Source organism: Oncorhynchus mykiss, chromosome 22, assembly GCF_057628025.1.
Source record: "Oncorhynchus mykiss isolate SJ-2025 chromosome 22, ASM5762802v1, whole genome shotgun sequence".
In the NCBI taxonomy this organism is placed as follows: Eukaryota; Metazoa; Chordata; class Actinopteri; order Salmoniformes; family Salmonidae; genus Oncorhynchus; species Oncorhynchus mykiss.
Window position 1 is genome coordinate 20,144,308 of NC_143043.1, and position 27,434 is coordinate 20,171,741.

The window sequence follows — 27,434 nt, forward strand, 5'->3', positions numbered from 1 at the left end:
TTTCCATAAGCATGAAAAGGGGAATGTAAGAAGCACATGTAGCCTATTGAAATGATAGGCTACATGTCATATTAAACAGGAGATAAAAACTCTTGGAACGATCATTAATAATTTAGGCTATATTATTTTAAGGTTATAGCCTACAAAGAAATCCATTGAAGCATTTTCAAGTGCGACACAATAGGCTGGTAAGAACCTAACAGCGCACAGCATTTAAACAACATTTTGTTGTATTAAATAATTTGTGTATAAATTGTGCATATAGGCTATGACTTAGAATACTTTTAATTCATTTTTCGAAAACAAGTTTGGCCAGTCGAAATTGGAGCAGGCGAAGGCTGACGCTCCTGCCTTTTGGGAATCCCGCTCGGTGTTCCATTCAAATTGGGCACGCTCTGCTCCTCGCTTCGCTCCACTCACATACGCTTTTGTGCCACGGTACATTTTCTTAACAATAAACAGGCTCATTGTATTCAGAACCAAGGGTATGACGCCATGTCATCATGTAGCTCTACATCAAACATAGTGATCATAAACTGTATATGACATGATTTTTATGATGTGGAAATGCGAAGTGCAGATTTGGACTATTATAATCCTCAACTGTCAAAATACATAGTCCTCGTAATTTACAGCATTTCTCTCACTCAGACATAAAAACATTTGCTGAAGTTAGCCAATTGCTGGGAGGGACGGAGGCCACTTTCTGTCACGCGTGGTGCTGAAGTTCAGAATGGCTGTCAGTGAAAACCCATACAGAGCTGTGAAGCGCAGAGCCAGAGCTCTGACATTTATTTTTTATGTAACCAGGTAGGCCAGTTGAGAGCAAGTTCTCATTTACAACTGCGTCCTGGCCAAGATAAAGCAAAGCAGTGCGACAAAAACAACAGAGTTACAAACAAACGTACAGTCAATAACACAATATAAAAATCTATGTACAGGAGTAGGGAGGTAAGGCAATAAATAGGCCATAGAGGTGAAATAATTACAATTTAGCATTAACACTGGAGTGATAGATGTGCAGATGATGATGATGTGCAAGTAGAGATACTGGGGTGCAAAAGAGCAAGAGGATAAATAACAATATGGGGATGAGGTAGTTGGGTGTGCTATTTACAGATTGCTATACCTGTACACAGCCAATGTGTGCAGCCACTATGTTCCAATTAGTGCCCATATCTGGTATTTTCAACCCGTATACGGGTGTGAAGGTCTACTACACTTCAAGTGAATTTCTCCAAATACTTATGACACCTTAAGGGGGACTAGATGCTTAGTGCTTTAATTTCTAAACAGATAAATGGGACATTCCATCGCCTCATAAGTATTGTTGGAAAATGTGGGTTTTGATGTCTTTCTGTAGGGTGGCTGGGACACATCAGGCAGCGAGCTGAGTGAAGGAGAGCTGGAGAAGAGGAGGAGGACTCTACTAGAACAGCTGGATGCTCCTTAATGCTCTCTTTCTTCACTTCATCCAACATGCATTCCCCCTAGTGCTTCCTTTTCAGCGTAAGGCCACACATGCTTGGACAGGTGCTGCAAAATTCTGGTAAATTTCCCCAAAATCCCAGGTTTTCAGGAATTCCCATTTGGGGGACTTTACCAGAATTTCGCAACCCTACTTTGACTGTATGTAAACTATAATGGGAATGAATCCGCCGCACAAGAAAGCTGGGTACATATTTTCTTTGTTTCCTTACATAATGGGAAGTGGTCACAGGCAGAGTTGACTACTTTATCAGAGTACGGTCTACTGTGTTGAAATGTTTGATAATATCCTTTCTCTTTGTAATTTGTAGTCATTGGTAGAAGTTTTTCTTTGCTACTAGTTTGACATCTAAATGGATTAAAAGCACATCTTAACATTGCTCTTCACGGTGACTTTGCCCTGCAGCTCATTTTCTTAGTCTGAGTCCCAAATGCCACCCTATTCCCATTATAATGCACTACTTTTGACCAGGAACCATGGTCAAAAGTAGTGCACTATATAGAGAAGTAGTTATTCACCGTTTGTCCCAAAGTCTGTTTGAAGAATCCATGTTCTGTACAGGTGAAACGAGACATTTTAAAATGAATCTTGGTTGGAGGAATTGAAAGTCCTCGTGACCTAATCTATAAATGTAATAAAATAGTTGACATGGATTTGCCTTCATGTACGATTACTGAGTCACGAACACAAGTCCCCCCCCACACAAATAGCGTTAGTTATTTCCTTAGATCATCCTGTTATGAGGACCTCTTCTCAGAACTAATTCAATAGGCTTATTAGTATCAGTGACATAAGTAATGAGTGCTATTGTAGGAGGGAGGCCCAAGAACATATCAAGACTGAGTTCCAACAACTTAAGCAGAACTGGCCAGAGACTGACAAATGGAGAGCCTTGGTTGCTGCCCTGTGTGCCAGTCGGCACAACAGGGATGAGTGGGTTACGATTGCTACTGTATTTACATAGGACAAGACGGACTTCTCCAGGGTTCTGTATCAGTAGACAAGCTGTCTGCTTAAACGAATGATGAAGATTAACGTTGAAATAAAGATGCACACAGTGTAGACAGTTTATTTGATCATATCCATTGAGAACTCAATCTAACAAGTATTTTGTAATAAGCACATATTGCCTTAAAAAAACGACGTTAATAACATGCCAATATTATCCAGTCTTATGAAGCTGATGAGTGGTTAAGTTCACAGGAAATCTAGAGATGAGTGGTTTGTTGCGCATGCTATAATGTGGACATTTACAGTCCCAAGACCACAGGAAGCTTCTCTGAATGTCAATGGGTTACCTATAGAGCGCTACTTTTGTCCAGTTCCTATTGTGCTCTGGCCAAAAGGGTGCCAATAGCGACACACACTGATCTAATAACTCTACTGTCGGGCAAGTGTGACACCAGGGAATCCTGTTTCACACACTAGATTATTTTATGTTCAAGAGAAGCCAGATCTGTTTTCGTCTTAAATTAAAAATACGTTAAAATAAGAAATTGTATATGACATGGTGTTTTAAACAATATGTACAATATTAACCTTATGGTAATGAGTAGATTAAGAAGTATAAAACAATGCATACATTTATCAAAATATCTGTACATTTCAAAAGCGTTTTGTCTGTTCTGACATGTTTTAACATTATCAAAAACAACTGCCGCTCATTGTCCAAGTGGGTCACATGAGCGATACTGAATGGAAACAGTTTTCAGTGGTTAAATACTATACATTAAAGTTATAGTGAGTAGACAGTTTCCTAGAGATTCATTAGCCGATAGCAGTTTTCAGAGTAAAAAAATCTTGGAATCCAGTTTTCATGACAAGCTCCTCAAGTAGCCTAAAGTGCCTTACTTGCAGCCACTACACTTCACTGGAAGTATATCTGCTGAGAAGTGTTTGTTTCAGCACCTTTCCTATTCGCTCTGAGTCAATTGTGTCTCTCGCTCTGGTCTAGTTTGGCTGTGATCGCACAATCGTACGACCAAACAACGACCTGGACCAGAGCTATTGTGGCTCCAGGGCCTCCACCAACAGCATTGCATGTGAATGGCACTTGAGGTCTACATGAGGAGAATATATAGTTCTATCTATTCACGGCTTGGTCCACTAACCATGTTAACACTGATAAATGAGATGTTAATACCGTCATAACCATAATATGGAGGCCTAGCTATATACAATTCACATTAGCCTGGTCTCATCTTGAGAAGCCACACCTCTGAGCTATATTGTCTTTGATATGATTTCTCTGGTCATACATTGGTGTACATATGTCTACCTCATCCTCAAGTACTTTCTTTGAACATATTTGTTTTGGATCACTGCTTTATAATATACTAAAGTAAGACATGTACACTACACAACCAAAAGTATGTGGACACCTGCTCGTCAAACATCTCATTCCAAAGTCATGTGCATTAATATGGAGTTAGTCCCCCTTTTGCTGCTAAAACAGCCTCCACTCTTCTGGGAAGGCTTTCCACGAGATGTTGGAACATTGCTGGGGGGACTTGCTTCCATTCAGCCACAAGAGTATTAGTGAGGTCATGGAGTCATCACTCCAGAGAACGCGTTTCAACTGCTCCAGAGTCCAATGACGGCAAGCTTTATACCAGTCCAGCCGACACTTGGCATTGCGCATGGTGATCTTAGGGTTGTGTGCAGCTGCTCGGCCATGGAAACCCATTTCATGAAGCTCCCGACAAACAGTTACTGTGCTGACGTTGCTTCCAGAGGCAGTTTGGAACTCTGTAGTGAGTGTTGCAACCGAGGACAGACAATTTTAATTTAACCAGGCAAGTCGGTTAAGAACAAATTCTTATTTACATTGACTTGCCTTCAGGACTCGGCAGTTCCGTTCTTCGAGCTTGCGTAGTCTACCACGGCTAAGCTGTTGTTGCTCCTAGACGTTTCCAATTCACAGTAACAGCACCTACAGTCGACCAGGGCATACATTTGACGAACTGACTCGATGGAAAGGGGGCATCCTATGACGGTGCCACGTTAAGTCACTGAGCTCTACAGTAAGGCCATTCCACTGTCAATGTTTGTCTATGGAGATTGCATGGCGGTGTGCTTGATTTTATATACCTGTCAGTAACGGGTGTGGCTGAAACAGACAAATCCACATACTTTTGTATATATAGTGTATGTCCCCTTTAAAAAGTACATTAGCCCTTTAGTAACAATGGAAAAGCTCATGCGTTCTTTAAAGTGCCACTTGAGCACATTGTGTAATTTCTAAGAGTGATGGCAGTAGCACCAGGAATGTAGTAAGATACTAGCTATGAAATACCATATTCATCCCCTGTGGCGGAATACCTTTCGACAGCTAAGGGAACCGTGACCCGTTACATTCTACACTTCTTTCAGGAATCCCTGCTACAGACGTCTGTGTCCAGTTTTACATATCAAAGGAAAACACAATTAAAGCCAGATCAAGTTGTATTGCTTGAAGTAATAAAAAAATAAAAATCACAAGACAGACAAACAGGAGGCAAAACAACAACTGAACACAAGTACGTTTTAGGCACTTTGCTTGTCTAAGGTTCCCTATAACTGACCTGTCAGACCCATCATCTCTCCTTCAGTCCTTAAGAGTGAGAGACTGCTACACTTTCCACATCACTCCCCCTCCGCCCCTAACACATGCACTTCTCCCTCGTCAAATGACGACTTCAGAGTTGTTGACCGGCCGCAAGTTCTGGTCGTCAAAGCGTCTCCTGACGCTCCTCCTCACCGCGTCGGCTCGCCTGTAAGGCTGATTGCGAAGATCTGGAATGGAGGGAGGAAGATGTGTCAGTCATCTAGCCAGGGCCTTCAGATGTGCCCAGAGGCTGGTTGCGTTGGCAGCCAGTCAGGCAAAGCAGCTTGAGTTCTACAGAAACATTCACCCCTCCGTTCACTTCTCTGGACGTAAAACAAAAACAGGCCTACAGAAAAGACCTGATTGATTTACAATCTACTATTCCTTCTGTCACAATCAATAAAAAAAACAAGCTATGGATGGCCCTTTATACAAGCCTTGTCAATGGAGAAGTAACATGTTTTACAAATTTCAAAAAGGCTGGAAATGTCTTCCCATGAAGGGCATTTTAAATAGAATTTTGCATTCTTTGATTTCAGACATACCTACCGCTGAGGGAAAGCCCTCAGCGGTAGGTAACTTAAAGGGAATGGAGGTTCAAAAAAAAGAGATGCTTGCCAGGTCTGGGACACATCCACCACCACAGGGGTGCTATTGGAGGAATTCCTTACCCTTGAGTGGACATTGGGAAATTTAGTAATATTATTCTTCTTTAGGGCTGGATGGATGAAGAGAAGACAAAATGGAGGTTAAATAAGCAGGGTGACCAGAGTAGTCACTCCAGTGTTTTCACAGTGTCCTTGCAGCGGTGGGAGCGCGGAGCGAGCAAAGCAGCCAATAGGGAGGCAGGGGACAGAATAAGACATGACTAGAGGTGTTAAGGCGGGCCAAAGCTAAGACAAAGGGAGAACAAACCAAAGCATTTGTTTTTCTGTGTCTCAAAACTCAGGCTGCTTTGCAGAATGACTACCAGCATGACAAAAATAGAGCTAAGCATCGAACTCTGCACTAAAACTTTGGAATAGTTATCATGAACCAACATTTTTTTTTCTCCAACAAAAAACTTAATATTGAATAGAACACGGACCAAAGAACAGCATGCATTCAGCCAGGTACATGGGGATAGGATGCAAATTAAACTGTTCGGAAATGTTTAGAAATACTGAGGCGTTTCCCTTCAAATCGCTAATTCATGTATCTGGCTGTAGGTTAGTGGCACACAAAGCACACGTGACATCCAAGACCGAGAACACGTGTCAGAAAATAAAACTTCATGCAATATGTTAGAAAGGTGCCCTGGCAGACCACAGAAAGTCATGTGATCAGATTGTGCTCCATCACCAGGCATTTGAGCCAAGCACAAGGTAAGGTGGGGGGAACTGTAGCTCTGGTCCAGAGCGCTACGTATAGCTTCAAGGCTCAGCATCAGAAAGACAGATGTAACACCCTGGATCAGAGATAGGGGATCTGGGAACAGGGGACATTTTAGGTATGAAGCAGGAGAAAGCCAGTGGCATGCAGAGACCCGAACAGCAGGAGTAATACATGATGAACACGACACTCAGTTTTCATGATAAGGCAGACGGACACACAAGCAAGGTATAATGCCACAGCCATTTTAAAATGAGTCAAGATCAACACATCCTAACTTACAATATATTATAGAATTATAGGGTAAACTACTGTGCTATGTTGACAATTCTAACTATACTAACTTCATCTACTGAAGCAGAACTACAATACACTATACCACATAACTACTGGCATTAATACTAGTCAACATAACATATGTCATGCAATATAAATGTCTTGGATGGTAGTCAGTGACAATCTGTTGGGCTACGGCCTAGGAAGCACTTCAGCTATTTTAACAGCAGAGGGCACTTACCATGCTGTCTGATTGATATACACTGAGTGTACAAAACATGAATAACACCTTCCTACTATTGAGATGCACCTCCCAGTTCCGTCGGGGCATGGACTCTACAAGGTGTCAAAAGCGTTCCACGGGCATGCTGGCCCCATGTTGACTCCAATGCTTCCCAAAGTTGCGTCAAGTTAGCTGGGTGTCTTTTGGGCGATGAACTATTCTTGACACACAGGAAACTGTTCAGCGTGAAAAACTCAGCAGCGTTGCAGTTCTTGACACAAACCAGTGCTCCTGGCACCTACTACCATACCCAGTTCAAAGTCACTTAAATCTTTTGTCTGGCCCATTCACCCTCTGAATGGCACACATACACAATCCATGTCTCAAGGCTGAAAAATCCATATTTAACCTGTCTCCTCCCCTTCCTCTACACTGATTTGAAGTGGATTTAACATCAATAAGGGATAATAGCTTCCACCTGGATTCATCTGATCAGTCTATATCATGGAAAGAGCAGGTGTTCATCATTATTGTACACTCAGTGGATGTATTACCAATACACATAGAGCGAGATGGTTTCTTACCCATCTCACTCTTCTCAAATATCAACTGACCGACAGGAAAATGTCTGTGACATTATGGTCTGCTATGGGTGATGATACAAACGGATAAGAAAGTATATAACAGGGATGACACGCTTCATGCAGGGAAACGGAGTTGACGTCAGCGACCCCTCCCTCCTCATGCTCCCCTCATAGGAGGGGCGGACAGACACCACAGAGTGAGCGAGTGAAGAGGGAACACACAACACACAGTGAGAGTACGGCGAAAGAGAGAGATGGGAAAGAAAGAAGAGAAACTGTATTTACAGCAACCTTTCAGAGAGAGAGAGTTCTAAGCTTTAGTAATGGCTCTCCTCATTGTGAACCGGCTCGCAGAAGAACCGAGAGCCCCGTTTGGCTGTGCGGGCGGTAAAGGGCACTGTCTTCAGCACTGCATTGAAACAACGACAACAGCCAAGACAAGACAGTAAGGAGAAGCACACATCTACAGGGTTTTAGAACAAGTTAACACCCTACAGCGTACAGCATTAGAAGACTGAAGCACAGAAACATTAACACATTCTATAGAGGGTTACAGTCTACTACAGGCCTACAAGGGCTGCAAAATTCCGTGAACTTTCACAAAACTCCCAGGTCTTCCAGAAATCCCCGGTTGGAGGATTCCCTGGAATCAGTACAGAATAAGTAGGACATTCGGGAATCTTCCAACCGGGGATTTCTGAAAAAGCAGAGAGCAGATAATGATCGTATACACATTTGAGCCAGCTCCAAGTGTCTAGGTTAGGTTAGCTGGACTGTCAATGCATGTTTTTAACATATGATTAAGGTTAAATAAAGCCTTAGGATCGAATCTTTGACAGTTCAAACATTTCAATAGTTCAGAGGCAACGTACTTGTTAGGGGTTTAGAAACCCATGTTAATGATTGAATGAGACTGGATTAGAGCACAGGAGAGGACTTGCATGCAGAACACCCAGTATGTGTGTGTGTGTGTGTGTGTGTGTGTGTGTGTGTGTGTGTGTGTGTGTGTGTGTGCGCGTATACAGTATGTGTACACGCATGTGTGTGTATAAGTAATGTTGGGTGATTGTAGAACTGATGGTGATTGGCCCCCGGTCCTGTTTACCGGTGATGATGTCCTCGATGGCTCCGTCCTTTCCCTCGTAGACGTGGCGGCTGCCCGTATCCTTCACCTGCTTCTTCCTCAGCTCAGCTATCACCTCCTGCTGCTGACTCCTGCCCCGGGTGTTCTTATGGGACGGAGACTGGTGGGGAGACCACACACACACACACACACGGACGCACAGTCAAATCACAGGCGCCTTTTTCGACTATTCAAACAGCATTAGGGTGGCCCCGTGTGACTCTTTATAGCTCTATAAAACCTAGAGCCGTAGCTGTCACTCTAATGTGTCCATTGGAAAGGTTCTACATATATTATATATACACCGTCTATATTTCCTGGTTGGTTTACTAACACTTTATGTTTACTGGTTATATATAGTGGCTTATCTGGACTTGATGTGATACACTAGGTGTCTGCAGTACTTAATATAGCTGCCCCACCAGCGGGTGGGGGAGGAGGGAGAGCGGGAGGGGGCAGAGTTAGGGGAAGGAGAGAGGTAGAGCTTTGGGAGAAAGATAAGCTTAAATTATAGGATGAGGAAGGAGAGGGAAAGAGAGGGAGAAAGGGTGAGAGGGGGAAGGGGTAGTTTATCTTATAGGAAGTGGGTGAGGAGGGAGGGAGAGAGAGAGAGATATAGATGAGGGAGGAGAGGTTACCTTCTTGTCCTCCTGGTCCATCATGGCCTCCTGCTCCAGACGTTTCTCCATCATCATCTGCTCCGCTCTCTTCTTCTGCTCGTTGTCCTCCTCCGCTTGCTGAAAGAACACACAAAGACACACTTAGACTGAGCCTTAGACTGAGCCTTAGACTGAGCCTTAGACTGAGCCTTAGACTGAGGCGTTTCCACAGCTGGGGGAACAGGGATGAGGGTTGGTCAGGAGCAGGTGGGGGGGGTTGGGACATTAGTCTCACCCTGTAGGCCTTGACGAAGCGCACAAACACCGGGAAGAACACAGACGGGGGCGTCGTTTTGGAATTCTCGCCGAAGAATTTGACCGCCTCGTCGAAGGCGTCCTGTGAGAGAGAAAAAATTGCACATTTTGCATTCGTGATTTCCCTTCGACGTTCTTTAGCATCGAAACATCTGTTACATATGAAACATATGCCAATCGTAACTTCGTCCTGTCAAACATATAAGGCCAGTTTCTCAGACCCAGATTAAACTTAGTCCTGAACTAAAACCTTTAATAAAGTCGCTGTGTTAATTTGGCACAAAATCAATTCGGTGAGATGAGATTTACCTGTGCGATCTTGGCGTCGTCCTGCAGCTTTTTCAGCTTGCCCTCGTTGTGTGTGATGAAGTCTTTGAGCATGGTGTTGTGACCGTGCATGCTGTACTCTCTCTTGGTCAGGTCCATTCCCCGCTGGAGCTCCTTCACATCCAGCAGAACGTTCTCTAACGACACTGAGATAGCACGCAGACACACACACACACACACAATTGGATACTGTTCAAATCAGGGAGGGCCGTTTACAGCACAGCTCTTCAGAGTAACACCCAGCTTGGAGGTGTCAATTCCTCAGCAAGAGAACGACATCACAGTCCGTTGTAGCACAAAACGGCAGATGACTGAAGGCGCAGTGCAACAGAATTGCCTGCGGACCAAAGATCGGCTACAATCCAATGACTTAGGTATGCGTCCCAAATGGCACCCCTATTCCACATATAGTGCACTATTTTAGACCAGGGCCCATAGGGCTCTGGTCAAAAGTAGCGCACTATGTAGGAAATAGGGCGCAGCCTAGGATCTGATTTAGCATCAGCCCTTTCCGTGTAATATCACGAGGCCATATTGTGAATCGTACCTGCTGCGGCCTTCTCCACGTAATGCAGTTCGTTGTAGAACAGATTGACCTGCTGGTATTTCTCCTTCACCACGTTGGCTATGTAGTGCAGCAGTGTCATTTTCCGGTCTGTCGACTTGGTGTCTAGTAGCTGGGGGAATTAGAGGATTTAAAAAGGCGTGCAAAGATAATTACGTCCCAAAACGGAACCCTATTCCCTTTGTAATGCACTACTTTGGACGTGGGCCCATTAGGGCTGTGGTTCAAAGTAGTGCACTAAATAGGGAATAGTGTGCAATTTGGGATGCGGCCAATGACAATACTGAAGCACGTTTTGCACTAGCAATACATTTAGGGAGAGAGAATCTCTTACCAAATCTAAACTTTGTAGTTTAAAACCGTATACCGCTCCCCTTTTACTGCTGTTCATGTAGTTTCCGAGAGCCAAGATAATCTGTGGGGGAAACAACAGCACTGGAACATCAACACAGAAGGCAGCCAGGAACAGTATTTCAAACAACAAAAAATCACCACGGAATATTTTCGATGCAAAGAAATCTGTTATTGGTCGCTTACCTCTAGAATTTTCTTCAGTTTCTGTGAGGATTTTATTGACACAGATGCTGCGATGATCGCATGAAGTTGCTGTAAAAAAAAAGAAAGAAAGAAGGAAGTAGAACAAAAGTCAGACAAGAGGAGAATAAGTCAAACTAAAGAAGGCCCTGTACACACTCAGGTTGTACAACTGATCTACAACACATTTGACAATGGTTGTGATATGACTGATATATTTATGATACAATGGAGAGTTGGTCCTAGGGCCGGGCGGTATACTGTATTTTACTATATACCGGTATTAATGCACAGACCGGTTTGGGTTTTTACTTTACCTTCTATAACGTTATTTGAATTTTTGGTTTGTTAAATGTGATATGCCGTGTGTAACGTACATTTTAAAAGTTTACACTGCTACTTGGGCCAGCATCATACCACCCTGCATCCCACTGTTGGCTTGCTTCTGAAACTAAGCAGGGTTGGTCCCTGGATGGGAGACCAGATGCTGCTGGAAGTGGTTGGTGGGCCAGTAGGAGGCACTCTTTCCTCTGGTCTAAAATATATCTCCAATGCCCCAGGACAGTTATTGGGGACGTTGCCCTTTGTAGGGTGCTGTCTTTTGGATGGGACATTAAATGGGTGACCTGACTTTCTGTGGTCACTAAATATCCCATGCCACTTATTTAAAGAGCAGGGGTGTTAACCCTGTGTCCTGGCTAAATCCCCAATCTGGCCTTCATACCATGATGGACACCTAATCATCCCCAACTTTCCAATGGGCTCATTCATCCACCTTCCTCTCCCCTGTAACTGTCCCCCATGTCGTTGCTTTAAACGAGAATGTGTTCTCAGTTAACTTACCTGGCTAAATAAATACAAGTGAATCTCTCTCCATACCGCTTTCCACACAGACCTAGCCCCGCCCCCTATCACTCAAGGAGAGTGTTTGTTGTTGCTTGACCACGAGACGCTTGCGTTCAGTTTGCATGGTCAATGCAATAATGCTGATGACAATGTTGTTTCCACTTTGCTTCTTAATGTAAATCCACAAGGGTTCTATAATTACACTATTATTTTGTGTTTCTTATATCTGCAAACAGCTAGTTTGTCTTTTTTTTAGCAAGGTTTAAGTAAATTGCTAATGTTAATCGCTAGTTAGCGGTCTAATAAATGTACTGAGCTAGCTAACTATACAGACTGATACCAGTGATGGTATAGGCCTAAATCAGCATATTGTTTGTGCAACATTATCTTCTAAATCAAAGAGGAATAGGCGAAGGAAGCATGAATATGTTGGCTACATGAAGAAACATTTAATGTGGCTAAACATTATAGGGTCCCCTAAGAAACACTGACCAACACTTTGGTTCCTATCCAGTCACAATAACTCCTCCCTGGCATATTATTCTAAAACATAACATACTGTCAAAAATTTGATATGATATTTTGGACATATCGCCCAGCCCTAGTTGGTTTGCACAAAAATGTTCACACGATGCTTGTGTAATTGTTTTGTGTGCAGAAACACTCTGTTGTTTTACAAAACCCAAAAGTGTTGTACATCAGTTGCACAACTTGAGTGTATATAGGGCCGAAGACCGAATCCTCCTCTCCCGTCACATATAACCTCAATCATATCAGGTAAGCCCTAAGACAGCCTCACCGGCGTCAGCATCTGAACGCTCTCGCAGAAGTTGCCTATGAAGGCCATGATGGTCATCTTCTGCATGAGCCGCTCGATCTTGCTGAAGTGCATCATGAAGCGGTCCTCGTCCGTCAGAGCCTCGACGGGCTTCCGCTCCTTCTCGTACTGACGCATGATCTTCACCTCGTTCTCCGTGGGCAGGAAGCGCATCAGACACTCCACGTAGTCCACCGACAGGGTGCGCAGGTCAAACCTGACGGGAGGGGGGTGGGGGGGACACGCAGGTGATGTCGGTTATTAGACACAGAAATGCACGCTATGTGGAGGCACAGGCAAACACGGACTGGAGACACAGACATGCGCACAGACGCTATTGCTATACAGACACACACACACAAACAAAACCCTCATTCGCAGTGATACATAGAATAAGAAGACCACTAGGTCATGTTGCGGAGTCCATGACGTCTTACAGCTGAATGGCCTTGCAGATCTCCTCGGGGGCCTTGCCCACTTTCCTCAGGGTGATGGCCATGTTCTTGGCCCGGTTGGCGTCCAGCAGCGCCACCTTGTTGGGACCCTTCTGGATGATCTTGGTCTTGCTCACGGCCAAGTCGATGGCCGGGCCCTGGGCTTTCGTCTTGAACATCTCCTCAAACTCATCCACGTTCAGGTCCTGAGGTTTAAAACACACTTCAAGTGAGAAGGTTTGAATCCTAAGCAACCCTGTGGTGAGTAGCCTACATGTTGTTTTGAAGTACAGAAGACCAACATAGCGTTTAGAGAAGGTCAAAGTGTGAAGTGCATATACGTGGGGGTGAGTGGACGGTTCCCTACCTCCAGTATCCTCTCGTCGTCGATCTCGTTGAACACGGTGCCGTTGATTTGGTTGGGCTTCAGTGCCACCCAGTTGAACACCGGCAAACGGAACTTGGTCTTGATGGGCTTCTTAATCTTCACGGCTGCACCGGGACACAGAGGAATAAGTCAGCAAACACACCATCTACCTCTCTCTGTCATCGCTCTCACAAACACACAGTGCACACGTCATGTGATGGAGGATAGACATAGGCTGCATGGATCCCAAATGGTGCCCTATTCACTATGTAGTTCACTACTTTTAGTACTACAAAAGAAGTGCACAAGATCAGTGGAGGCTGGTGAGGGGAGGACGGCTCATAATAATGGCTGGAATGGAGTCAATGGAGTGGTAACAAACACGTGGTTGATACCATTCCATTGACTCCATTCCAGCCATTACTATGAGTCGTTCTCCCCTCAGCAGCCTCCACTGCACTATTTAGGAAATAGGGTGCACTATATAGGGAATACTGGTGGCATTTTGGACACACACAGTCCTATCAGTGACTGGTGGTGGTGACACACATGGATATGCCTTCCTCCGTAGATAGATAAATAGGCTGAGACTGGCCGTCGGTCTCATCTTAAGAGCCCATTTAATGAAATCCCGCCTGAGAGAGATGGAGATGTGCTCTACAGCCACTTCTACAGCAGGGCATGATGGGCTCTGGCTAGCTCTTTACTGCTATCCATAGCCACTAGTTTATTGATTTAACCTTCATTTAACCAAGACATACTGGTCAGTAGCGGGCCCAGAATAGTGCCTTGGGGGACACCAAATTGAGTTAGCTATGATATTGAATGTGCATATGGCTAGGGTTGTCATCCCTGGCACAGTGGCATATTGTGTTTATATAGACAAAGATTATGGCCATACGGAGTATATAAACCCAGATTGACTGCCTCTCCCCGGGTAACCTCTCTAGCACACAGACAGACAGAGGTACCGTGGAGCATAGCGATAAGGATCAGGATTGGAGTGTGACAACCAGGGCATTCCAGGCTTGCGCAACACTCTCCTATCTTGTTATCAATACCAGCCTACCTGCAGTGGCACGTCAATGTGTTTGAGCATGCAACAACAGACACTTCCTGACATTACAATAAATCACACACGCACATGGTAGAGTACAAGTATGGAGACCGTGCAGGAGTTGGAAATGTGGCATTTTCAGTGATCCCATCAGTCAAGACTAAATAAGACAGATTGTACTGTATTTTGTCTCGTCCCATTATGTGTAACAGGCTAAAGACCCCAGCAGTTCAGGATCCCAGAATGATGACAAATGATCCCAACTAGGACTCCATGTCTTGTTTTGTGGATAGACTGTTGTTTCATATTTTGGTGGGCTCAAGCCTTCTACAGTACAGCTGTGAAGAATGAAGAATATTTTGGGGGAGTCTGCAAACAGTCGCAAGAGTATTTAAAGAGAATGCATGAAACAAAAGAGTCCAATTTCATGCTTGGCTAGACTAAAGAAATCATAGGGCATAAATGGCCATCTCTATGCAGACATTCCTCCTGTGTGTGTGTGTGTGTGTGTGTCTTGTCTTCACGTTTGGTGTTACAACTAAAAATACCATTTCCAAATACTCAGGAGAGGAGGAACAGTGAAAACACAACCACATGACAGAAAAAAACCTACAGAACAGTTTGATGGGTCCCTCTGGTTGGCAGAAAACAAGATAGAGAGAAAAACAACCAGAGAAATCATTATTAAGGCGAGAGAGATTAGTAAGATAATAAATCATAATAGACAATAATAGATCATACAAAACAAGCTTCACAGCTGAAAGTGTACTAATGCTAGTGCTGTCATATACTGAATTAAGGCTTCAGATCAAGAGTCATATTCAAGGTGAAAGGTCAAATTCTGGAATGATCTTGTGTCACATTGTATCTTTGTCTCAACTGGTCAAAGTCTGCAGTGAGTACAGACCCAGTGACACACAATGAATGATAGGTTAAGGGGGAGGCCAAGTCAGTGAGTCAGAAGACGCCTGACTAGCCGTCACATCCGCTGTGAGTCACCCATGATATGCACACCCTGATATCCAGGAAGTCAAGCAGCTTGAAATTGCGGTGAGTAAACAGCATCAGACACAGTGATACTGTAAATATCGGCAGGGTTCAAAAGGCCTAAAGGATATCAGGAGGCTTGGCTCAAGTTGATAAGGCAACATAGTGTAGACTAAAATTGTGAATTTTTGAAGCATTGGAAAGCACATGGTGTGCTTTCAGTTACATACAGTGCATTCAGAGAGTACTCAGACCCCTTGACTTTTTTCATATTTTGTTATGTTACAGCCTTATTCTAAATGGATTAAATTGTTTTTTTTTCCCTCATCAATTTACACACAACACCCCATAATGACAAAGCAAAAACAGGTTTTTAGAAATGTTTGCACATTTTCAAAAAACTAAAAACGGAAATATCACATTTACGTAAGTACTCAGACCCTTTACTCAGTACTTTGTTGAAGCACCTTTGGAAGCGATTACAGCCTCGAGTCTTCTTGGGTATGACGCTACAAGCTTGGCACACCTGTATTTGGGCAGTTTCTTCCATTATTCTCTGCAGATCCTCTCAAGCTCTGTCAGGTTGGATGGGAAGCGTCGCTGCACAGCTATTTTCAGGTCTCTTCAGAGATGTTTGATCAGGTTCAAGTCCGGGCTCTGGTTGGGCCACTCATAGACATTCAGAGACTTGTCCCGAAGCCACTCCTGCATTGACTTGGCTGTTGCTCAGGGTCGTTGCCCTGTTGGAAGGTGAACCTTCACCCCAGTCTGAGGTCCTGAGCGCTCCGCTCCGGAGCAGGTTTTCATCAAGGATCTCTCTGTACTGTGCTCTGTTCATCTCTCCCTTGATCTTGACTAGTCTCCAACATCCCCACAGCATGATGCTGCCACCACCATGCTTCACCGTAGGGATGGTGCCAGGTCTCCTGACGTTACACTTGACATTCAGGCCAAAGAGTTCAATCTTGGTTTCATTAAACCAGAGAATGTTGTTTCTCGTGATCTGAGTCCTTTAGATGCCTTTTGGCAAACTCCAAACGGGCTGTTATGTGCATTTTACTTAAATGCTGCTGACATTTTTTGGTACCCTTCCCCAGATCTTTGCCTCGACACAATACTGTCTCGGAACTCTACAGACAATTCCTTTGACCTCATGAATTGTTTTTTGCTCTGACATGCACTGTCAACTGGTGGACCTTACAAAGACAGGTGTGTGGCTTTCCAAATCATGTCATATCAATTGAATTTACCACAGGTGGACTCCAATCACATTGTAGAAACATCTCAAGGATGATCAATGGAAACAGGATGCACCTGAGCTTATTTCGAGTCTCATAGCAAAGGATCTGAACACTTCTGTAAATAAATACTTTGGCAAACATTTCTATAAGCCTGTTTTTGCTTTTTCATTATGGGTATTGTGTGTAGATTGATGAGGGAAAAATGATTTAATCAAATTTAGAGTAAGGCTGTAACGTAACAAAAAGTGGAAAAAGTCCAGGGGTCGGAATACTTTCTGAATGCACCGTATTATGATAAGGTCTGATAAAATACTGCAAATGATTAACACTTGATAATGACGGTTCACAAACATACCAAAAAAGATTACAATCGTGATGATCACTGATAGCCGATTCCCTTAACATACATTACAGTTTTCTTCAAGTGCGTTGGTGCGATTTTCACAAGTGGGAAAGTTCAAAACATTTAGTACAAAACTCAAACCAGATAATCGAAAAGGCTGTTTTAAAACTCTAAGCACATTTTAAATTTACTAAGTACAACACACAAAAACATAGGTCATTTTTTCACCAAACTTAAATCAGTGGTTCATCTAGAAATACGTTTTACATTGCACATGATCCCCTCCAGGCCATGGATGAGGCATGCAATGATTTGCCATGCCAAAAGGTTTTTCTCCACTCCAGGTGCATGAACAATGAGGACATTTATTGCAATGTTGATGAGAACCTATGGCCAAATTCTCAAGACAGGCTTTGATGCAAACTAGTGGCTGCAAAACTTAGTTTCTTTCTTTCATTCAATTCATTTGTTTCATTTTAATACAGGACACCTATGTTGTAATTACATCTGAAGAATATATTTTCGCATCAATGAAAATTTGTAATAATCTCACCTTTGACCACACATGGGATAGAAATTATATAAACATATTTTTGGGATCAATGGTTGTTTGGTGAAAGATGTCGCCAAACAAAATGAATGCAAAATAAAAACGTTTTGAATAAGTGTTAGCAGTTTGGAGTATTGTATTAACAGTTTTGAAGACACATACTTGTGAAAATAGCACCAAAGCGATAACAAAAAAACTGTAACAGAACAAAAGCGTATCTTGAAAACCCATCTTTCATTGTCTGGTCCAGCGTGATTCCTCCACATCCACGACAAAGGGAATAGGGTGCCATTGGAGACGCATTCAGTCTCACACGCAGGCGGCGTCTGGGTGGGATGACCTTACCTGCTAACCCTGAGTTGAAGATGACAGTGGGGGATCCACAGCCGGGCAGCGGTGGGGCCATGGGGGGTGGAGGAGGGGGCGGGGGGGCAGACACCGCCATAGGGCCAGGGGGAGGCGGGGGCGGCGGGGGAGGGGGAGGAGCGGCGAGGCCAGCCAATGGTCCATTTGGCACTGGAATAGAGGGAGCGAAATAGAGGAGAAGATGAACAAACAGGAGCAGAGGGAACAAGAGAGAGAAAGTAAGCGTGGAATTGAGATGACAGCATGCCAAGTGCTGTCTTCCATTGAGACTCAATCAGCAGAGTACAAACTCCTCTCGTGTGACTGCTCTGCTCTCTCTTTCTCTCTCTGCTGGCTTCCCCAGCTCTGCCTCTGTGTCTGTTTATGTTACAATTCAAATGCCAGCGCTGGAACAGCTTGGGGTAAAGGCATACCGTTACATTAAATTCCACTCAAGAAAATAGGACAGTAAAAATGAAAGGGCATGTTGTGAAACTAGCAACTAGCAGTTCAGACTGCTTCGCTACCATCTGTGACTAAACAGTAGGCTAAGCCGGAACTGGTCTGGACTCGTAATTCCACCTACCAGGCACAGGTGGTGGGGGAGGAGGAGGGGGCGGCGCGGGCATCCCCGGGATCCCATTCGACCCCATCGGGCTGACCGCACCCCCGTTATAGCCCCCTGGTACACCCTCAAATCCGGCCACCAGCGGGCCCCCGGGGGCGGGCGGCGAGGTCAGGATGGAGAGGTCCCCGTCGCCCTTCTTCTGGACCGTCATAGTGCCCTGCTTCTCCAGCTCGTGGATCTTCTTCTCCAGGTTGCACTGCCTCTGGATGGCCTCGTCCTTCTCCTTCACCATCCGCCGCAGCGTGTGCACCTGCGAGTTGGCGTCCTTGTACACCTCCTGGGTGGGGGGAGGGCAGGAAACAGACAGAGGTGTTACTGCATTGCACGCAGATCAGAGGATTATTAACCTGTGTCCGTCAGCCATAGAATTACATAAAGAAAAAGTAGAATGGACACTGGCATCCTAGCAACATGACTAAAGAGGGGGGGGGGGGGACTTTACTTCTAGGATCTCTATGCCGTCAACGTCACTAACTCCTCTCCCCTACCGATTGAGGGAGTAGAGCGAGTAAAGTCTCAAGTCTCACCCGGACGGCGTCGAGCTCCTTGTTGCGCGTCATCAGCTGTTTCTCCAGCTCCACGATCTTGGACATGGCCTCGTTCTCCGTGTCCTGCAGCTTCTCCGTCATCTGAGGGAGCAATGGTCGACAGGGGGGGGGGGGGGTTTCGTCAGATCACATGACACGTATAACGCAGAGTGAGTGTTTGTAGTGAACGTGTCAGCGAATAAATGCATGGAGAGAAATGGATGATGCCAAGTCACTGAACGAGTGACTGAGGATTCAGATAGAAGGGACGGCGGAGTGAGTTATCAAAAAGGTAGGGTGGCAAGGAGTCTTCTGTAGGGAGTCAGAGTGTTATTGGATAGAGACGTCTGTGCGTGGTTGTCGTTTCTTCTCACATGTGACATGTTCTCCTCCAGCTCCTCCACCCGCTCCAGCGCGGCGTTCTTGGTCTCGGCGTCCTCCAGCAGGGCGCCCACGTCAAACACGTTGTCCAGGTAGGCTTGGATCTGCACCTGCAGCTTGTCACTCTCCGTGTGCTTCAGCTTCTACACACAGACACTTACATTAGATTTTACATTTAGGAGACACTTTGATCCAGAACGAGAGATAGACAGACATACAGGCAGGACCGATGGATATACAGACAAACAAACAGACAGACAGGTCTGAGGATGGACTGATTGGGCCAGTTTACTGAACTCAGGGTCGCATCTCAAAGACGAGGATTGATTTCAGCTTCTTCTTCAAGGCGAGGGTTTATAGAATTAATTCATTTTCCAAACAGAGTATTGACCTTGTTTCAGAGTCTTGAGCTGAATAACTAAGTGCATTTTTTACTAGCATCTCAACATATTTCCTGTGATATATAGCAGGTTTGAGGCCAATTGCTTTTCAATTCAGTAAGTAAAAATAAATCCCAATTCCAATTCTCCTCGAGGCCTACCTAGACAGAAAAATGTAAATGCTTCTCTGTGAGAAAAAAACACTGCAATTCTGTTTACTTCCTGAATTGACTGACTTGAAATGGAATTGACTCTAGGGCCTTTGCTGGGACCATATTACCACCACACTGGCAGCCATGAGTCATGACCACAGTAAAATTCCATGTGACTGTTATCTCCTTTATGCCCTCTGGACATGTGTACACAACTTGCTATGTACCATCAGGTCCTAATGGCCTGGTACTCAGGGCTCTATTGTCCCTCTGATATCAATGCAAATGCAATCACAATTCACATCAAAACAGCATTGTGCTTTTAATACTCCCCTCGCTGTGATGATCAATTTGAAGAAAGAAGTTCAACAGCAGGTTGAAACTGAGTTTAAAACATGGTCGTTGTGGATGTTGTTTCAAAGCCTAACTCAACGAAATGGACAGCTGCTTTCTAAGGTGATGATTCATTCAAAACAACCATACGCATATATTAGAGCTTATGCATATGCATAGGCTTATGAGCCCAAGCCCCCCCCAAAAAAGAACTGAATTCAAATGAGGATTGTTCCGTTATACAATACATAGACTACCCATATTACACATGGCAGAAAAACCTCAAACAAAACTGATTTAAGATGTCTTTGGTACATAATTGGTCCAGCCTATACTCCAAAATTAAAGTAATACCCTTTGAGTGTGGACCCTATTATTATGCATACTGGATAGACTGGTTACTCTATGCCACACTCCAAAATGTCTGCCCATGAGTCTGGGAGAGAACGTACAGCCCTAGACGATGCTATTGGCTCATTGATTGTGCAGGGCGACTTACACTTGACCTACAATGAGTGAATTTGTATTAGACTTTGAATAGCTTAGTAATAGTGATTTCTTGATATATTTTCATAATTAATTGGGTGGCACATTACCTTTAACTATACAGAATATCTCACCGCCACGCGTTTCCATCTCCTCCTCGCTCTCCTTTATTCCTGTCGCGGGCGGGCAGCGGGGCTGCCAACAGTTTAGTGAAATATGTTTTGTGGCGAAAATGTCCCTAAATTAAGCACTGGGTAGCTGCAAGGAGGAGGTTGGAGAGCCCATGGCATACAGAGTTTGGGAGGAATATCCACCTTTTGGGCAGCGAGAGCGTTCTCCTCAAACAGTGGTTGACACGAGTGGAGCGAAATAAGTGTTTGTATATTTATTTCTCAGCTGCTCATATTAACCACATACTCCGCTATAAAGCCACAGTAGCCTACAAAACAGACTGGCGGGAAAGCGCGTACCCTCCTCCCTTTTCGCTATTCGAGTGCGGACAAATGACATGTGTTTTTCCCCTGCCCCTGTTCCTGCCCATTCGATAATGGACCATTCTAAATCCAAAACTCATTTGACATATTACTAAAGACAAGATTTCATTTAGAATTGTCTGACGGGCGAAAATATGATCACTTGATGAGAGAACAGCTGTGCAGCCTGAGGCAAGGGCCCGAGTGCAAAGCTATACATTTTGATTTCTAAGACAGTATAACTAAAGTTGCCAAATAACTCTAAATCTAGCATATAGGACCTGTTTCAAATTATCACTTTTATGCTCAACATAGCCACTTCATATGCACACTCTTGCCATAATGGGAAAAAACATCCTTTCTATTTTATTTAGCTAAGTTCTTACTATAAAATCATATAATCTAAAATAATGGCACAGGACTTATCAGCATATCTTGTCTGCTAAATGAACAAGCCTACAGCCTCTGTGGCATGGAGCATAGCCAGGTAACATACAGTAGGACTCTTCGGAAATACATTTCCTTCATTTCGTATTGTAGATGTTCCAAAGGTGCGCATCAGCAGGCTTGTATGTGTGGAGGCCTGGAGATGCTAAATGTTCAATGTTCATGTTAATTAACAGTCAATTACCGTGAGACCGGTAAGCTTTAGCATGACAATAACCGGCTGAGAAAATGTCATGAGCGTCACAGCCTTATGTGACCCCAACTCAGGCTGGTATCCAGCTACTTACGTCCAGGTAGTCGTCCAGACAGAGCTTGGTGAAGTTGTACTGCAGGTGAACCCTGAAGTTCATGTCCTCTACTGAGTGGACCACGATGTTGATGAACTGCATACACGCCACCTATAAGGGACCAACAAGCACAACCATCAAGGGATAATCTCACTGTACTGATACTGAAACATCCATGGGATATAGGGTGCATCCCAAATCACACTCTATTCCATGTACTATTCAGGGAGGAGGGTGCCATTTGGGGGGAAAAGTATTAAATGTGTAAATGAGCATGGAAATGATATGGGTGCATTCGTCATGCTAAATGGGCAGATAAAGGGAGTCACTTAAGTCCGCATCCCAAATGGCACCCTAATCCCTATGTAGTGCACTACTTTTGACCAGGGCCCATTTGGGCTCTGGTCAAAAGTAGCACACTACATAGGGAATAGGGTGCCATTTGGGACACTTCCTCCGTGTTGAACGTACACAGTGGAGCGCCACAGAATCAGTGCATTCTTGTCACCCTGCTAATACTGTCTTAATGGACTTCCTTGTTAAGAAGCTTGGAGTCAACTGTGTGAGAGATGCTAGCCCTGTCTGACAAATCTGTTTGCTTTCGCGCTCGTGTCAAATGACTGGCCCTCTACCAAATGGCTCAGAACGGACTTGTGACACACGCGGCCTATTCAAACACACAGGGCATCTGGTTGGCCTCTCATGCACACACGGCAGGCACGGACCAATGGGGAGCCTCAAAGTGGAGGCAGTGTGGCACATTGAGGAAAACAGATATTTCGCCATGCCGCCTCATCTAGTTCGATTAACACGTATTAGTAGGAATAGTGCGACAAAACAAACTGAGTTGCCGAGGTTTCCTTACGTGTGGTTGGCTAGATATAGAAATAAACAGAAGTCAAGCAACAGGGTCTGGTTATAAAATGTGATTTCAGGATATGATGTAACCGAACAACTCATGGCTCGTCCAGTGGAAACGCTGTGTACCATAAAGTCAATGTTGTTGTCCATGTCCTTGAAGTGTTCCATTAGCTTCTCGAACCTCTGTGTCTCAGCACACACCTGCAAGAGAAATCAGCAATCATTTACTTTTAGCAGTGGACTCAAAAGGCGATGAAAGGAATCTTTAAACACCACTGTACTTCGAGCATCCAGATATAACGCTTTATGACTTGTTATAAAAATGTATGAGTCTTAATAATCTGTTATAGCAAGGCTGTTATGTTTCTCTCTGAATAACATTTTTCAGTTGTCTCAAACTGGCTGCTATTTCTTTTATTTCACCTTTATTTAACCTGGCAAGTCGGTTATGAACAAATTCTTATTTACAATGACGGCCTTCCGGGAAACAGTGGGTTAACTGCCTTGTTCGGGGGCAAAACAACAGATTTTTACCTTGTCGGCTCGGGGATTTGGGGCGGCAGAGCGTTGGACTAGTAACCGGAAGGATGCAAGTTCAAACTCCCGAGCTGACAAGGTACAAATCTGTCGTTCTGCCCTTGAACAGGCAGTTAACCCACAGTTCCTAGGCCGTCATTGAAAATGAGAATTTGTTCTTAACTGACTTGAATAGTTAAATAAAGGTAAAATAAATAAAAATTGATCTAGCAACCTTTCGGTTACTGGCCCAACGCTCTAACCACTAGGCTACTTACCTGAAATATGTGTAAGACATTATAAACGGGTCCAAGCCTCATAACTGCATTATACATGGAATCGTTAAGTCTTACTTTGCAATGCAGAATACTGTATTACCTTAGCGAGAGAAATGAAATGTTTCCGTCATAATCTCTGCCTTATATAAAAACCCAGCCCTGTACTGTCTCCTTACTCCCTCCCATCACACTGAATCCTTCCCTGATCAAATATCAAGAAGAGCGCCAGCATGGTGAAACCTCCCCTGCCATAGGGCTTTGTAACACTCATGACCTATTTTCCCCCTCTGTGATTACCATATATTCAGCACTGAAAGAGAGAGAGAGAGAGAGAGAGAGAGAGAGAGAGAGAGAGAGAGAAAGGAGGAAGGGAGAGATAGAGAGCAGGAGAGGGAGAAAGAGAGAAAGAAGGGAGGAAGGGAGAGAAAGAAAGGAGGAAGGGAGAGAGAGAGGGAGAGAAAGAAAAAAAGGAGGAAGGGAGAGAAAGAAAGGAGGAAGGGAAAGAGAGGGAGAGAAATAAAGAAAGGAGGAAGGGAGAGAGAGAGAGATGGAGAGAAAGAAAGGAGGGAGAGAGAGAGGGAGAGAGAGCGAGAGAGAGGGAGAAAGGGGAGAAAAGAGGGAGGGAGAGAGTGGAGAAAGGAGGACAAGAGAGAGGGGAGAGAGAGAGGAGAAAGTGAGGTTGGTAGGGGGGAAGAGAGAGAGAGAGACACCTCTGCAGTTCAGACATCGCTTAAAGGCAGGGAAGGGGAGACAGACAGACAGGAAAGATAAAGAGCCAAGGAGAGGAGGAGGAGAGGAAAGAGAGGAGAGGAGTGCATAAGCACTCCACACAATGCTCTGTGCCCCAGCCTGCACCCTGCCCCCCACTCCAAACAACCCCCTCTAACCCACAGGGCGGGGAGTCAAGAGCCCCCTAACAACAAGCTTCCCCATAGAGGGAAAGCAATGAGCACCATCTCAACTTAAGCAAGCCAAAATAACACTTGTTGTATATCTGTTGTATAATAGCATAAAACACGAAAGAAAAGCGGCAAAAGAAAGCGCTGTCTTTATATTACAGTTTATATGGAACATACTGCCAGACAATAACGATTGTACAATGTGACCAATAAGATAATCTAATAGTTATTTTTGGAACAATGCCGTTTCCACCACATATATTGTGAAGGGCCATTGATTTTAACAGTCACACATGGCTATGTCTCTGAGCTTTAGAGTTGGCTATGACTCTGAGCTTTAGAGTTGGCTAGTCCACCTCTAACAACAGTGAAATACAATAGAGAGTAATGCTCAATATTTTATTCTGGGTCTAAATATTGCATTAACTTCAGTCAGCCCAATTTTTCCAGAGCCCGCCTGCGAATTGGACTGTTGTACAGAGGGCCCCTCCAGAAGCCCAACAACTTTAAACATACAAATGCAGACACACAGGGTCAGGGGTCATATATATGTATCAAGCGTCTCAGAGTAGTGCTGATCTAGGATCAGTTTTCCCTTCTAGATCATACTGAATTGAAGATTAAAATTGACAGGGGGACCTGATCCTGGACCAGCACTCCTACACTGCTAAACTTGGAACATGCGACCCCTGATCCTGTTGAGAGCATTCCACCACTACACGACTCAATGCGTGAACTACATGGAATGACACTGTTTAGGTATAATAGCATAGCGCCGCCTTCCTGCTCCGCGCATCCGCCGCACCGTACCTCCTTGAAGTTGTCGAACGCAGAGAGGATGATTTCGTGTCCTCCCCTGACGAGACACACGGCGGCCAGTAACTCCAACACGAGAGCTTTGGTTCTGGGAAAGCAGGAAAAGAAAACAATGATGGGTTAACCTCGTGTGATGCCACTGCCAAAGCCAACCCCCAGTGATGCCTAAGAAAGAGAGGTCGCATCCTTTCTCCCACTAGGGCTGTTTCCCAAATGGCGCCCTATTCCCTTCCTAGTGCACTACTTTCAACCCGAGGTCCATGGACCCGGGCCCAAAGTAGTTCCCTATGAAGGGAATAGGGTGCCATCCGAGGTTACATAACGTGTCTTACCAGATGATGTTGCTGGATCAAACATGTCAATTCAATAGTACTATATGATAAACAGGGCTGTGGGTCTAATCCTGGGGATTAAACGAAAGGTATACAGAGCAGAGTGAATCCCTCAGCCATAATCCCTATGAGTGATGAGGTGGTGACGTGGTACCTTGTACCGTTCGCTCATTCATTCAAAGGAAGGTATTATGTTATTTTTATTCTATTCCACACACACACACACACACACACACACACACACACACAGAGTGTGTCAGTGGTGCCCTGATCTGCAAGCCGGGCTGTCTAGATGGCTGGCTGAATGAGTTTGCACTGGATGCTGGCTTTACACACACTTTGGGCGGGGTGTTGAACGAGCATGTGCACTGGCTCTATCAGCAGTTGACAGAGCTGGTGCAGTCTTAAGGGAAGGTAGGCCTGTAGTGCTGATCTACGATCAGTTAATCCTTTTAGATCATAATGAAATACGATAATATATATGGACCCTGGAGAGCTGATCCTAGATCAGCCCTACTCCTTGGAGACGCTTGAAAAATAAGCACCCAGAGGAGTTGTTTAGCACCAGGCCACCCAACGAGTCCATTTTACCTGGGATTCTTATTGTTGAGACTTAGTGCAATTTCATTCACAGCATGCGGGTGGGACATCACCATGTTGAAGCCGTACTGGGCCATCAGAAATAGATAGAGAGAGAGAGAGAGAGGGGGAGAGAAAAAGAAAGACAGCTCGTTAATAAACAGGGAGGGAACCGTTTACATAATAAAAGGGAAACTTGAGAAATGATCTGTCGCGGAAAACATGGCAGACGACAAATACAATTTGTCTTGAGGATAGATGAGGGTGTGTGTCTATACCTCAACCCTCCATCTACGGCGGTTTCCCAAATGGCACCCTATTTCGAAAGTATTCAGACCCCTTGACTTTTTCTGCATTTTCTTACGTTACAGCCTTATTCTAAAATGGATTAAATTGTTTTCCCCCCTCATCAACCTACACACAACACCCCATAATGACAAAGCAAAAACAGGTTTTTATACATTTTGGCACATTTAAAAAAAAATATATATAATAATGACATCTCATTTACATAAGTATTCAGACCCTTTACAGCTGCAAGTCTTCTTGGGTATGACGCTACAAGCTTGGCACACCTGTATTTGGGGAGTTTCTCTCATTCTTCCCTGCAGTTCCTCTCAAAACAGGTCGTCATGTGCAGCTATTTTCAGGTCTCTCCAGAGATGTTCAATCGGGTTCAAGTCCACATTCAGAGACTTGTCCAGAAGCCACTCCTGCATTGTCTTGGCTGTGTATTTAGGGTCATTGTCCTGTTGGAAGGTGAACCTTCACCCCAGTCTGAGGTCCTGAGCGCTCTGGAGCAGGTTTTCATCTCCCAGTCCCTGCTGCTGAAAAACATCCCTTACAGCATGATGCTGCCACCACCATGCTTCACCGTAGGGTTGGTGCCAGGTTTCCTCCAGATAATGACGCTTGGCATTCAGGCCAAGAGTTCAATCTTGGTTTCATCAGACCAGAAAATCTTGTTTCTCACAGTCAGAGTCCTTTTAGGTGCCTTTTGGCAAAATCCAAGTAGACTGTCATGCACCTTTTACTGAGGAGTGGCTTCTGCCTGGCCACTCTACCATAAAGGCCTGATTT

The 27,434-nt window shown here is 44.5% G+C and overlaps 2 protein-coding genes across 15 annotated transcripts in view; one reads left to right on the forward strand and one right to left on the reverse strand.

Moving 5' to 3' along the window:
- The window catches only part of LOC110501528 (pre-mRNA-processing factor 40 homolog A), a 34,602-nt gene extending 32,460 nt beyond the window's left edge, over window positions 1-2,142 (forward strand). For all 7 annotated transcript variants that reach the window (XM_090215690.1, XM_090215691.1, XM_021579171.3 and 4 more), the window contains one exon: window positions 1,364-2,142. In XM_090215690.1, coding sequence (XP_090071816.1) covers window positions 1,364-1,453 — 90 coding nt within the window. In that variant the 3' untranslated portion in view covers window positions 1,454-2,142. The remainder of the gene's footprint in view (window positions 1-1,363) is intronic.
- Window positions 2,143-2,532: 390 nt separating this feature from the next.
- fmnl2a (formin-like 2a) overlaps window positions 2,533-27,434 on the reverse strand; it is a 91,049-nt gene continuing 66,147 nt past the window's right edge. Inside the window, exons 8-29 of one of the 8 annotated variants that reach the window (XR_016490557.1) lie at window positions 26,367-26,443; window positions 25,438-25,531; window positions 23,061-23,135; window positions 22,074-22,184; window positions 19,509-19,658; window positions 19,135-19,236; window positions 18,566-18,884; window positions 17,980-18,150; window positions 15,127-15,147; window positions 13,457-13,581; window positions 13,093-13,295; window positions 12,638-12,872; window positions 10,996-11,064; window positions 10,793-10,873; window positions 10,441-10,570; window positions 9,876-10,039; window positions 9,547-9,648; window positions 9,291-9,389; window positions 8,635-8,773; window positions 7,821-7,938; window positions 5,747-5,793; window positions 2,533-5,263 (exon numbers count right to left, since the gene is read on the reverse strand). Coding sequence is in view for 6 of the 8 variants with exons in the window: in XM_036958902.2 (XP_036814797.2) it covers window positions 5,154-5,263; window positions 8,635-8,773; window positions 9,291-9,389; window positions 9,547-9,648; window positions 9,876-10,039; window positions 10,441-10,570; window positions 10,793-10,873; window positions 10,996-11,064; window positions 12,638-12,872; window positions 13,093-13,295; window positions 13,457-13,581; window positions 15,127-15,147; window positions 17,980-18,150; window positions 18,566-18,884; window positions 19,135-19,236; window positions 19,509-19,658; window positions 22,074-22,184; window positions 23,061-23,135; window positions 25,438-25,531; window positions 26,367-26,443 (2,577 nt within the window). In the remaining 2 variants the exon portion in view is untranslated. The remainder of the gene's footprint in view (window positions 5,264-5,746; window positions 5,794-7,820; window positions 7,939-8,634; window positions 8,774-9,290; window positions 9,390-9,546; window positions 9,649-9,875; window positions 10,040-10,440; window positions 10,571-10,792; window positions 10,874-10,995; window positions 11,065-12,637; window positions 12,873-13,092; window positions 13,296-13,456; window positions 13,582-15,126; window positions 15,148-17,979; window positions 18,151-18,565; window positions 18,885-19,134; window positions 19,237-19,508; window positions 19,659-22,073; window positions 22,185-23,060; window positions 23,136-25,437; window positions 25,532-26,366; window positions 26,444-27,434) is intronic. The other 7 variants (XR_016490558.1, XM_090215687.1, XM_090215685.1 and 4 more) reach the window with 7 other exon arrangements.